The sequence below is a fragment of the Barbus barbus genome, assembly GCF_936440315.1.
Source record: "Barbus barbus genome assembly, chromosome: 32".
Classification (NCBI taxonomy): domain Eukaryota; kingdom Metazoa; phylum Chordata; class Actinopteri; order Cypriniformes; family Cyprinidae; genus Barbus; species Barbus barbus.
Genome location: NC_136760.1, coordinates 28,007,396 through 28,020,211, shown reverse-complemented (window position 1 = coordinate 28,020,211; position 12,816 = coordinate 28,007,396). Strand labels below are relative to the sequence as shown.

At 34.6% G+C, this 12,816-nt stretch overlaps 1 protein-coding gene across 2 annotated transcripts in view; it reads left to right on the top strand.

Moving 5' to 3' along the window:
• The window catches only part of LOC306852061 (paladin-like), a 69,107-nt gene that overhangs the window by 20,798 nt on the left and 35,493 nt on the right, over window positions 1–12,816 (top strand). For both annotated transcript variants that reach the window (XM_079388668.1, XM_079388667.1), the window contains exons 6-15: window positions 612–772; window positions 2,002–2,077; window positions 5,359–5,516; window positions 6,260–6,356; window positions 6,446–6,550; window positions 7,121–7,216; window positions 7,301–7,435; window positions 9,087–9,203; window positions 9,281–9,460; window positions 11,358–11,555. In XM_079388668.1, coding sequence (XP_079244794.1) covers window positions 612–772; window positions 2,002–2,077; window positions 5,359–5,516; window positions 6,260–6,356; window positions 6,446–6,550; window positions 7,121–7,216; window positions 7,301–7,435; window positions 9,087–9,203; window positions 9,281–9,460; window positions 11,358–11,555 — 1,323 coding nt within the window. The remainder of the gene's footprint in view (window positions 1–611; window positions 773–2,001; window positions 2,078–5,358; window positions 5,517–6,259; window positions 6,357–6,445; window positions 6,551–7,120; window positions 7,217–7,300; window positions 7,436–9,086; window positions 9,204–9,280; window positions 9,461–11,357; window positions 11,556–12,816) is intronic.

Sequence of the window (12,816 nt, the reverse complement as noted above, 5' to 3'; positions counted from 1 at the left end):
TGATCTCATGATTAATTATAATATGATAAAAACTTTTGATAATATTAATATTATATAAATATTATTAACAAAATCAAAGTATAGGCAAAACAACAAAGGCATTGTGTTGTTATTGGGTACACTGTAAAAAAAAAAGAAAGTTTTACTTAAATTACTTAAATTACTAAATTACTTAAAATAATTTGTTACCTCGCTGACAAATTTTTTTTTGTTTATTCAACTAAAATATTCCAGTTGTCCCTTAAATTAATATTGAGTAACTTAATTTCAAGTTGACTAAACAAAAAATTAAGTCAGCGGGGTAACAAATTATTTTAAGTTGAAACAACTTTTTGGAACAATTTTTTTTTACAGTGTATAAGAACATAAAACAGGACATTTAAATCTAAATTTGTTTAAAAATTAATTAATTTAAAAAATGTGATCATAATATATGAAAATAACATAAATAGAACAATTACAATTCTAAGCACTTTGCACATTTTATATTTTTTATCAGTCATTGACCCAAATGTTTATGCTTTCCTGTCATATTAATTTCCCGCTAAAATCCCAGATGGACTTCCTCTCTGATGCTCCTGTGCAGATCTGAAGTTATTTTGTGTTTTCAGCTTCACGACTTTGCCAAACTCAACGACAACGTGTTCTACGTCTACAACGACATCGAGCATTTTAAAGGAGAACCTCAGAAGATCTCCATCAGCTGTGAGGAAGACATTCACGTCACAGAGGAGGTGTATAAGCGGCCGCGCTTCACCCTGCCCTCGTACAGGTGCACAGACCTGCTGCTTTTCATTGTTACATGTGGTCTAAATCAGTGTTTCCCAGCCAATTATCAAAAACTTCCTTATGTCTATTTTATTTCATTATTATTATTTTAAATCAGTGCTATTGGTTATCATCATGTCCATTTGTGGGTTTTACCAATATTTAACAAATGAAAAGCATTCAAAGGAGCACGTGACTAAACCTCGAAAGGCCATTGGATCCTCAAATTGTCAGTCAAACCTCATAACTCATAACTTGATAACGCTGCGACACACAGTTTGAAGACAGGCGTCTACTTCACAATGCAAGGGTAAATAAAGAACTGATGTTTGAATAAGAGCAGTGCTTTCTTAACTCAAGAAACGCTGTCTATAAAAGCTAATGTTTTTGTGTGTTTAAAGAGCAGAGTCTTGCTGTCTAGTTGTAGCCGATGCACTTTTGTACGTTTCAAATATCCTGTGCATAGTGGTTCATCTTTTATAGCATGAGATTTTTGGCCAAATATATTAAACGACAAGAGAAACTGAGCGCCCATATAACTACAGTAAACTTTATACTCAGTAAATTGATGAAAACTGTCTCAGATGCTCAAAAACCTTGTTAACTCCATTTATGATTTTCAGAAAATGTGCAAAAAAGTGCAAGTGTCTGATAATATATCATGCCTGCAAACTAGTCGCTTTTTGGTGAAATTAGCCATTTTGAATCAAAATAAGGCATTTATGTGAATCGTTTTTTGGGGGGGGACACACAAAGTTCACAATTTGTAATACAATATTGACAGTTTTTGCTCAAGTTCACTGATTAAGTTTCACAGCAGAACTGTTGTGTCTCCCAGCGGTGATTCAATACTGAATGAATCCATGTTTTGGAACGAATCAAGTGAGTCAATGATTCGGGAGGATCACGTGATGCTTTCATGAGCCAAGACGCACACTCCGTTCATATAGCCGTCTTTTACTGTTGTTTGTCGTCTTTTCTTGCATTTGGGGTAGTTTTTTCGTTTGTCGTTGGTCTGGAGATGTCACACAGTCGGGAACTCACTTATCTTTCACCATCATCCTCGCCAATTAAGAGGAAAACAAAACCGGTGGGCCGGTTTCATTTAATAAAGTGCTTTATAAATAAACTTTGACTTTTAATGCTTGGTGTGCCGTGGGATTTTTCTTGTACTCATCAGAACTGTGCTGCGGTTGGGAAGCACTGGTGTAAATGTTTGATGTGTTTGTGCAGGTATTATCGTCTGCCTCTGCCGACGGAGGGTGCGCCGCTGGAGGACCAGTTTGATGCGTTCGTGAACGTTCTCCGGGTAAGAGATTCTCCTGAAAACACCAGCATGAACCCGTCTGGGTGACCTTTCTGATAATTGCGCTGTGATCTAAATCGATGCATCGGTCAGCTGATGTCATGTAAGAGGCATAAACGCATCAGCGGAATAGTTTTCTCATGATGCAGTCGCTTCGCTTCAGCCGGCAATGTGATTAAAGCCTCTGAAGATGTTTGACGTCTTTGAGACGGTGGAATCTAAACACGTCAGATGCTTTAAAGCGCGTCAGAGCTGTAATATATAACGTGTTTAGATGGAAGGAAATGAGTTAATGGAATATTCTGGAGTCTGTAGCTCATCAGACGCACTGAAGACAAACGCTCTCATTCAGTTACAAAACAAGAGCAGCATCCAAACCCCAACGAAACCTTATTGGTTTCTCTTTCTCTGCACTTTTTGACGTTTTTAAAGCGGATGGCACTTATAGAAATGTATCATGTGACCATAGTTTGTATGCAAAAGACATATATTTTAAAAAAATTTGGTGTCTAAAGTATTCTCACTCTGAAATTGCTACTAGATTTCACAAATAATTACAAATAAATGGCAAGTAACACTGAATTTTAAACGTGAAATTTAAGTAGAAAGACTGACTTTTCTTGTAAAACTCACTAATCATTTTTTTGCAGTGTAGTTACTATAAAACTGTGTGAACTTGATATTAGAAATTATTAGAGACCTAAAAATATGAAAATGTTAAATAAAGAGATTTTGATTTTAGAAAGATATTAAGGTTATTATTATTTTGGCATTTTTAGCTAAAGTGTTTTTTTCTTTTTTAATTATAGTTTTTATTTAGTTATTTTAGTACATAAAGTCTTGCTTAAAAACAAGACACAAGACATTTTATTTTAGTGTCCGTCACACATGTACTTACTGTAGTAATAACAATAAATATGCATAATTACATGTAACTAACCCTATCCTAAGTACATGTTGTTAATTAATTACTTGGTACTTAAATATATATTTACACTGTAACAATGATAACTTAAAAAAGTGTAACCAAAAATTAAAACTCAATATTATTCTATATGCAATTATTACATATATTTGCTCAATCCACAAAAAAATATTAGTCAAACTTTACAATAAGGTCCCATTAGTTAATGGATTAACTAGCATTGGACAATACGCTTGTTGTATTAATCTTAGTTAACACAAATACAACTGTTCATTGATTATACATTTATTATTTTCTTATTGTTAAAACAGTGAATTATACAACTTAACAACAAAAACAGCATAATAATAATAATAATTACAGTACAAAAATATAAAAAATGTTTTGTGATCATAGGATTGTATTATATATATAGGAATATGAAATAATAATAATTATCGAATTAATTAATTAATTATAGTAATTAAAGCGGTAAATTAAATTGAATAATAATAATAAACAAACTTAAAAAACAACAACTATTTTACTATGCATTGATTATGCATGCATTTAATCCATAATAATAATAATAATAGAAAAATGTAAAGTTTTTCTGATCATAGAATTATTATAGGATTATGTATATTACTATTACTGCTACTACTAATTATTATTATTATTATATGACTGATTAATTAATCAAGGCTGATATCAGCCCATAATCACAAAAATACAAGCTGCTTTTTTTTTTTTGGGACCGATAGATCTGTCAGTCTATCACTAGTTTTACTATGGTAAAGTGTGTCAGTGTGGTGCTTTTGTCTATTCAGAGCTCAGTTTGTGTGTTTGCATCAGTCATGTGACATGCATGTGCCCGATGATGAATGAGACTTCCCTCGCGTGTCTTGTGTTTCCTGTTTCTCTGGTTTAAGAGGACAGAAGCTGAAGCTACAGATTTGTCGAGTTTAAGGTCAGAAAGCAAAACGGCCGCAGTAAACCACAGGCTGACTGCACAGAAATGAGTCCATCTCTGATAAACGCTTCATATTCTGTGTGATATGATGTATTCTGCTCATGCATATTCCCAGAATGCTTTTAAAGCAAGCTGTTTTGCTGCATTTGTTGGCAGTGCGTGGGCAGCGAGGAATCATTCATCTAAACTGTCCGCTCGCTATTTAAAGCGTCCTGACAAACCGCAGGACTCTAGCTGTTATTTTAGCCCTGCCGATAGAACGATACACAGGAAGCAGCTTTATAAAAGAAAGAGGCCACTTCCTGTCTTGCTCCAAGGCTGTTTGTTCTCCAGGGCTGCCAACACACCTCCTGCAGCGAGCAGATCCGCAGAAGAGACCGGATCTCATTTAATCACTTCACTGGACATTGAAATACAGTTCTAAACAGAAACTCATTATGTATAGCATTTCCAGTGTGCAGGAATTGACAGGATAGATATAAATAAAGCAAAAAAGAGGAAAATTAAAGAATATTAGTGTATTGTCATTTGTGTTATTTGTATTCTTAATCAAACACTTTTAAGGTTTTGTTTAAAATGAAACCAAAAGTTTTATTTCAGGTAAATAAGCTAAAGTAAGGATTCCCAAAATTTTTCTTGTCAGCCAAATCCCGTTGAAGTAAAATAATTATTTTAAAGGTTTTATGTTAATATTTCAACAAAACATTCACATTTTTTTATAAAAAATTATCTGAAGGTGGTTAATGGACACATGACATGCAAGTAAACTTTTTTTTTTTTTATATATAAAAAAATTGTATATACACTATTTCTATTTTGTTTATATATTTTTTTTTATATATATATTTGACATTTTATATATTTACTTTTTTTTTTTTTTTTTTTTTTTTGGGGTCTGTTATTTTAGTATCATTGAGATACTTTAAATATTTTGAGTTTGACCTTTTATTTTTGTATTTTGTGTCCCTTTTCATTTTAATTTTACTTAAAGTTTGAGTTATTTTGTTTTGTGTTTGTCATTTTTATTAGTTATTATTTTGTCTATATAGTTTTTATTTTAGTACATCAAGATAAACTATTGTTTGTACATTTATAAATGTTTTTTTGTCAACTGGCTGAAATAAAATACATTTCATAGATAGAAAGATAGTTTTAGTTAAGTATAATATCCCTGATTACATTTTTTTTGAATTTATTTATTTGACATCTTTATGATTTTATGCACCCTTATAGTTCCCTCATAAACCCCTAGGGTGGGAAACCCCTAGTTGATTGATGTTAGATTTAATTTATTGCGTTATTAAAAGCAAACTTTGCAAACTGTTTCCTGAGATGTTTATTCCAGTAGATCAGAGCTGTATGTGCATGGCAGATGAACAGACTGAATGCTCTCTCTGGTTCTGTCAGGAGAATCCGTCTCTGTCCTTGAGTCGTGACGCGTCCCGTCCTCTTCCGGCTCTGCTCTTCAGCTGTCAGGTCGGCGTCGGCCGAACCAATCTGGGTATGATCCTGGGATCTCTGGTGATGATGCACCTCACACGGGCGGCACAGGAGCCGGCAGCACCGTAAGACCCAACACATCAGGATCACATACTCATTACACACTAGCACTCGAGATGTTAGGAGTTGGGAAGATGTTTTTGCTTTTGAAAGACACTCTGCTCATCAAGGCTACATTTATATGATCAAAAATACAGTAAAATTGTGAAATAATATTGCAAACAGCTGTTTTCTGTGTGAGTATATGTTAAACTGTAATTTATTTCTGTGATGCGCAGCTGTATTTTCAGCATCATTACTCCAGTCTTCAGTGTCACATGATCTTCAGAAATCATTCTAATTTGCTGCTCAGGAAACATTTCTGATTATTATCAATGTTGAAAACAGTGCACAATATATTTGTGGAAACCATGAACATTTTTATTTTTCAGGATTTGGAACAGTATCTTTTGTAACATTATAAATGTCTTTACTGACACTTTTGATCAATTTAATGCATCCTTGATGAATAAAAGTAATAACTTACTGACCATAATATTTTTGTGTATTCATTAACATTCTTTTGCACGCTTAAGAATGTTTAATAAAATTGTGTATTTGTGAATCTTGTGCATTTAGTTATTTAGCAGACGCTTTTACAAATGATGACAATAGAAGCGATCAAAACCAAGAAAAGAGCAATGATAAGCAAGTGCTGTAGCAAGTCTCGTTAGCCCAACACAGCACACATAGCAAGGTGTTTTTGTTTCCTTGTATACAGTTAATGTGTAATTATGCATTTAATGTGAATGTTGTCACATGTTTATAGAGTTGAAGAGGATGCGACAGACAAACCCAAAATGCAGTTCCAGGTTATTCAGACCCTCATCAGTAAGCTGCCTAAAGGTCAAGAGGTCATGGAAGAGGTTTGTATTTGCCTGTGTTCGATATAATATTTATATATAAACACTGAGAGGTCCCGGACGAGTTATTGACTGTGTCCTGCTGTGTTTAGGTGGACCGAGCCATCGATCTGTGCTCTGAGATGCACGACATCCGAGAGGCCATTTATGAGAACAAACAAAAGCTGGAGGGAATCGGTGAAGACTATCAGATCCAGGTGAGAATCTGTGTATGATGTTGGTCAAGGTGCATGTCTCTAGAATTAAATAGGCAGTTTTTTGCAGCTTTTTACACTACTGGTCAAAGGTTGGAATTTTAGATTTTTTGTTAGGATGATTTCTGAAGGATCATGTGACACTGAAGACTGCAGTTAAGATGCTGAAAATTCAGCTTTGATCACAGTATTTAATTACATTTTACTATATATTCACATAGAAAACAGCTACTTTGAATTTTAATAATATTTCACAATTTTTATATGTTTGATCAAATAAATGCAATTTCGGTGATCATAAACATTGCATCTTCATTATTCTAAACTTCTGACCAGTAGTGAATATAAACGCCCCTCTGCACGTGAAATCAGTGGAGGCTGACGAGGATGTTTTGAGTTCTGTTTTATCTGAAAGATTGATTTCTCGTAATACGAGCTCTGAATCTAAAGACTAGCGGTGTTTAAAGCACTTCATTACTCTGTCAAGCTTCACAACCCTCGAGCAGATTTATGGCCCACAGCTGGACAGATTGTAAATAGTGTATTTTCTGTTGTCTCTGTGTATGTTTTCAGGGAAGCAGCACTAAAGATTACTTCCTCCATCGAACTCTACAAAGTCTAGAGCGATATTTCTACCTGATCGTCTTTAACGCTTACCTGCATGAACAGGTACAGTGTGTTTTCAAGCCACTCTTTTAAGAGTCACTTTTCATTTGCTAGTCATATTTATTATGTTGTTCCTCTCTGTTCTAGTATCCGCTGGCGTTCGCCTGTAGTTTCAGCCAATGGCTGTGCTCTCATGCCTGGATGTACCGCCTCCTCTCCTGCATGAACCAATCAGAGCTCAGAGCACCAGCTGACCTGCTCACGAAAGGAGCTCGAGTTCTGGTGAGAAACATCAACATCATTACCCATCTGACATTGCTTGGAATATATTAAGGACACAATTATCATTACAACATTTTTAAGCAAAATCATCCTTTGACTAGAAGATTTAGTTCAAGAGAAATGGAATGTTACAATTAATGATGCAAAATTCCAAATGTTGTTACTTTCACAGTGATACAAAGTTTCAATTGAACAGAATTTAAACAGAACAAATGGCACTGTCAACTCGAAATGAAAAGAAGTATCAAAATGAAAAAGTATCATAAATGTTTCAAAACTCTAGTCTATGTGACTCGTGTTCAATATTTCAAATCTTCAGAAGTCACAGACTACATTTACATGCGCATCAGATTTAATTTAAGCTTGGTATAATCGAGTTGTTTAAATGATGTTTATATGCATACAGGCATCAGAATATTCCTAGACTAGATTGGTAGATTATGGCAATCTACACGGGTATGTTTCCTTTCACAGCGTTATGTCTTGGTAGATTTAAAATGCTGCTGTTTGCTTGGTTATTAAATTTATTACTACTTTTTACTACTTTTCACAATAATTGAATTAGGACTAATATTATCACATTCAAAACTGCCAGACAACAATAGCACAAAATCGAAAGAGTCAGGCCATCCTTAATAATAATAATAATAATAATAATAATGAATATACTGTAGATATAACAGAATGCTTAAAATTAATAATATTTTTATTAATATTATAAAAAAAAAAAATAGAAACATCTGCCTATTCCAAACTTATACCGAAAGCAGTTTCACTGTATTCTTTTTTTGTTTTTTTAACAAAATGATTACATTTTAACTTGCAAAGTAAATAATTAAGAAACTTCAGTGCATTTCTGGAGTAACAACAAAACAGATAAAAAAAAATATATTTTTTAAATAAATTGATATTAACTAATTTATTATTATTATTATTATTATTAATGATTGTTTTTCCATTTTTGTGCTGTTGTTGTCAGGTATTCTTGAAGGTGTGAAGTCATTCTTAATTAAATTATTAATAAAACTAGTAATAAAACTAATAACTGAAGATAATGTATTGCAGCATTATAATCCTCTTGATAAATAACACTGGGAACGGAAATGTGTATGTGTAGCTCGTCATACGAACACCGACCATGAATGCAGGAATATTCTGATGCCTGTTCACATATAAACACAATATTCAGAATATGGTTGCAACCCTAAAATAAAGCTCCTAATCATGACTGAAATAGCACTTTTCACACATACTGACCTGAACATACTTTTACTGACCGCTTCAGTCTTCATTCACTTCATTATATTGTAAAGAGCAGCATGAAGAAATCCTAATGATTTCAACAGACTCGCTCTACTTTCTGTCCTGATTGTGGAAGTGTTGCACTATTGAGATTAATATGGTTTTGCTCTGCATGGAAATGACTTTCTCACTTAGCAACAGTGTCTAAGGAAAGTGTGACTGGTCATCAGATAGGTTGGCCTGGCTTTTCTTTCCAAGCAGCAGCCTTGAACACTTTCTTTAGTGCTGAATTGACTGAAGCGAGGAAGTCGAACTACGCATGATCCTAAGATGACACACTTCTCTGTAAACCTTGACTAAACCAATAAGGATGATGGATTATTTCTGAAGAGGTGTGTTGTGTTTCTAGGCAGCAGATGAATATTTAGCGCCTGACGTTCTGAGCACCATTAAGCAGATGAAAGTGGCTAATTTCAGACGAGTGCCCAAGATGTCAGTGTATGGGATGGCACAGCCGACATCTGAGGTAAAGCTCCTTCATATGGACTCTGATCCCTTCTGAGGGGTTTGTTAATGCTCACCGGCGGCATGCTCATGTTTCAGGCGACGGGAGCTGTTCTGGCGTATCTGACGGATGAGAAGAGGAAGCACAGCAGTGTTTTGTGGGTAAATTTGCAGGATGAGCTGGTTCTGGAGGCCAACGGTCAGATCTTCTGTCCCAGAGAGCCCACGCGTGTGGACCAGCACATATGTGTGCTCTCCTCACAGATGCACGAGATCCAGGTCAGAGTCTGCTTTAGCTTGTTGTTATATGTGACTCGTGCTGGCAGAATGAGTGTGAATGCGCACAGGCTAGTTTTGAGCTACAGGCAAAAAAGATTTTCACAAAAATGAGTTCATTAAGCCCTCATCTAGTGATCCCAGTGCTCTAAATAACAATTAAACATCTGAAAATATCTTTATCTGTATGTTTTCTGAGAGGAGTACTCGCTTCTCGCGCTGCCTCTCATCCGAAGCGCACACATAAAGCGCTCTATCCAGATACACATATACACAGATATACAGCAGATTAAATATATTAAAGTATTCACGCAAACATGATCTGTAATGTCTTAAGTGAACGTTTGAGGAAAAACATCAGATGTGTAACATTATATTAGATCCGTGCATTACTGTCTTAATATATACAGGCCGTCTGTCTCATTAATATTAATCTAACAATAAAAGAAACGAGGGGATCACTCACTGCTTGATTGAACTGCTTTTGTAATTTAATTTTAATAAACACACTTAAGTGATTTTTACATTTTACTATTTGTTTTTCTTACTTGAATGCTTCTGTTTAGATGTAAAATGAAACGAGTAGATAATACTTGTTTCTTATATTTGTTTATTTTTTGTTTATAACAACAAAGATAAAATAAAAATCTAGTAATGATGATTGAGAAAAGAAGTGGGGAAAGAGATATAATGTTGCTGGGTGATTTTGCTCTGAAACCCCAGAAAACCTTTAATCAGTTTTTCTCTAAATTGACTCCATCGACTTCAAAACAGGTGTAGCTCAGTCATTTTTCATCTGATTCCAACAAATCATACATCATTTTGAAGGTATTTTAATGGAGAAGGTACAAATAAAGTTAAGTAATGTTTGAAAATGTGCTGATTGTGACTCACTTTGCCAGCACCGGTCACATTTGTTCTTTGCTTCATTCTAGCAGCATTAATCATCTCTAACAGCTTCATTAAAGCAGTAAGCTGCTCGAGGATTGCATTACCAGATAACAACCTCCTAGACGGGTTTACTGCTCTAGACCAGCACTTACCAAACGTTTTTGTTGGTTGAGCCAAGTAGACGTAAAATATTTACCTGAATCACTTGAGTTAATATTACAATAATTTGATGACATTTACGTTCACTGATGTTGTTTAATTGTCACGACATGCAGGTAAATGGATAAAATATAATTTTTGTACATAAATGTCATCTTTTGTAATCAAAATTATTATTATTTATTAACTTATTTTTATTAGTAATTTATTAGTACTTATTTTTAAATATATAATAATAATAATATTAGAAAACAACTTTATTATTATTATTATTATTTGTTTTTTATATTTTTGTTAACAAAAAAAAAGCAGTTTTATTTCGACATGAAAGTATTAATGTTAGATTTTTTTTACTATTTGCTCATACTTTAATAAAGTATTATTATTAGTAGTAGTAGTTGTAGTAGTAGTAGTATTATTTAAATAAAAAATAGGCACTTTTTTATTTTGACTTGTAGCTGGACTGTAAAGTTGTTATTATTATTATTATTATTATTATTATGTTTTAACACTATAAAAATGAAGACAAATATATTACTGTTGTAAATTTACAATTGTACTCTAAAATAAAAAATGAATGTTTGATAATTATTACAGTACAAGTTACAGTACTAATGTTTGTCATAAATTATTTACTTTTAACATTTATTTTGATGGAATTTGAGTAAAATGCTGTAAACTTCTGCATGTTGTAAAATTAAATCATAACAGTTGATTTGATATTTATTCACCAAATTGTGATATATTCATTAAAAAAACGTATTCATATGATTATTAGCTTTTCATCAGTTTGTGAACCTGTGCTCTACACATTGAACAGCATGTGTGTGTGTGTGTGTGTGTGACGTAGAGACTGGAAACGGCTCTGAAAGAGGAACTTGTGGGAAGTCAGAAATGGCTTGAAGTGACTCTGGAGCAGGAGAAGCAGATGAAGATGTTCAAGAGCTGCGTGACGGTGCAGGAGATCTTTAAGCAGCACAAGAGTTCACACCAGGGACTGCAGTACAGACGGATACCTTTCCCAGAATGCTCCGCTCCGACTGAAGAGGTGAAAAGCGCTTTAACAGACCTGTAAAAGATCTTTCCATTCAGATGCAATGATGAAGGCTAATGACAAGACAAAGAAAAGACCCTCTGCTCCCTCTAGTGTTTGTCAGAGTCACTGTCCGTTTCGATTTTACAGAAATATTTCACCCAGGTCAACTCACCTTTGTATGGAAGCCCACTGAATAATACAAAAAAAAGGTAATTGCGACTTTTTATCTCACAATTCTGACTTCACAGAATTGTGAGATATAAACTCACAATTGCGAGTTAAAGTCCAGTTCTGAGGAGGGGGAAAAAGACTTGATATGTTCTCAGAATTGCGAGTTTGTATCACACAATTATGAGAAAAAAAAGTCAGAATTGTGAGATAAAAAGTGGCAATAATCTTTTTAAAAAAAAATTATTCAGTGGCGGAAACGGGCTTCCATACCTTTATTTTTTTTATTTTAATTTAGCATTTATTTAAATGTTTATTTGTTTAACTTATTATTCTGTTGTTGTTATAATTATTTTGTTTTTATTTGAACTTTTTATTTTATCTTTATTTATTTAATTGATTTATTAGTTTTTTTTTTTTTTTTTTAAGAAACCATGGTAATCAAGCTCAAAAAAAAAAGTGTCTTCAAGTAGTCTGTATCACACATGCAAAGTCTTCTGAAGGCAATCAATAAAGTTCAAGTCAAGTTGAGCTTTATTGTCATTCTGCTACATGTGGGGAGATACAGTGGAAGGAAATGTCGTGCTTCGCAGGACCACGGTGCTACATAAATACAGACATACAACAATGAAGTAAAAAGTGGGGGGTGGTCCATGTTTCAGGAGGTAGGGGTTTGCATGGGGTTTCAGAGGGCGGGGGGTGGTTTGAGTTCAGGGCTCTCACAGCCTGGGGGAAAAAGCTGTTGAGCAGTCTGGCGGAGCGGGCTCTGATGCTCCGGTACCGTCTTCCTGATGGTAGGAGCTGGAAGAGACTGTGGGAGGGATGGGTGGAGTCCTTCACGATGCTGTTGGTTTTGCTGGAGCATCGTGTAAGGAAGATGTCCAGGATGGAGGGGAGAGGGGCACCGATGATCTTTGCAGCTGTGTTCACTGTCCGCTGGAGGGTCTTGCGGTCAGCAGCACTGCAGTTCCCGTACCAGACAGTGATGCAGCTGGTCAGCACACTCTCAATGGTGCCTCTGTAGAATGTGGTGAGGATGGGTGGAGGGAGACTTGCTCTTTTCAGCCGGTGGAGAAAGTGTAGGCGCTGTTGTGCCTTTCTGGAG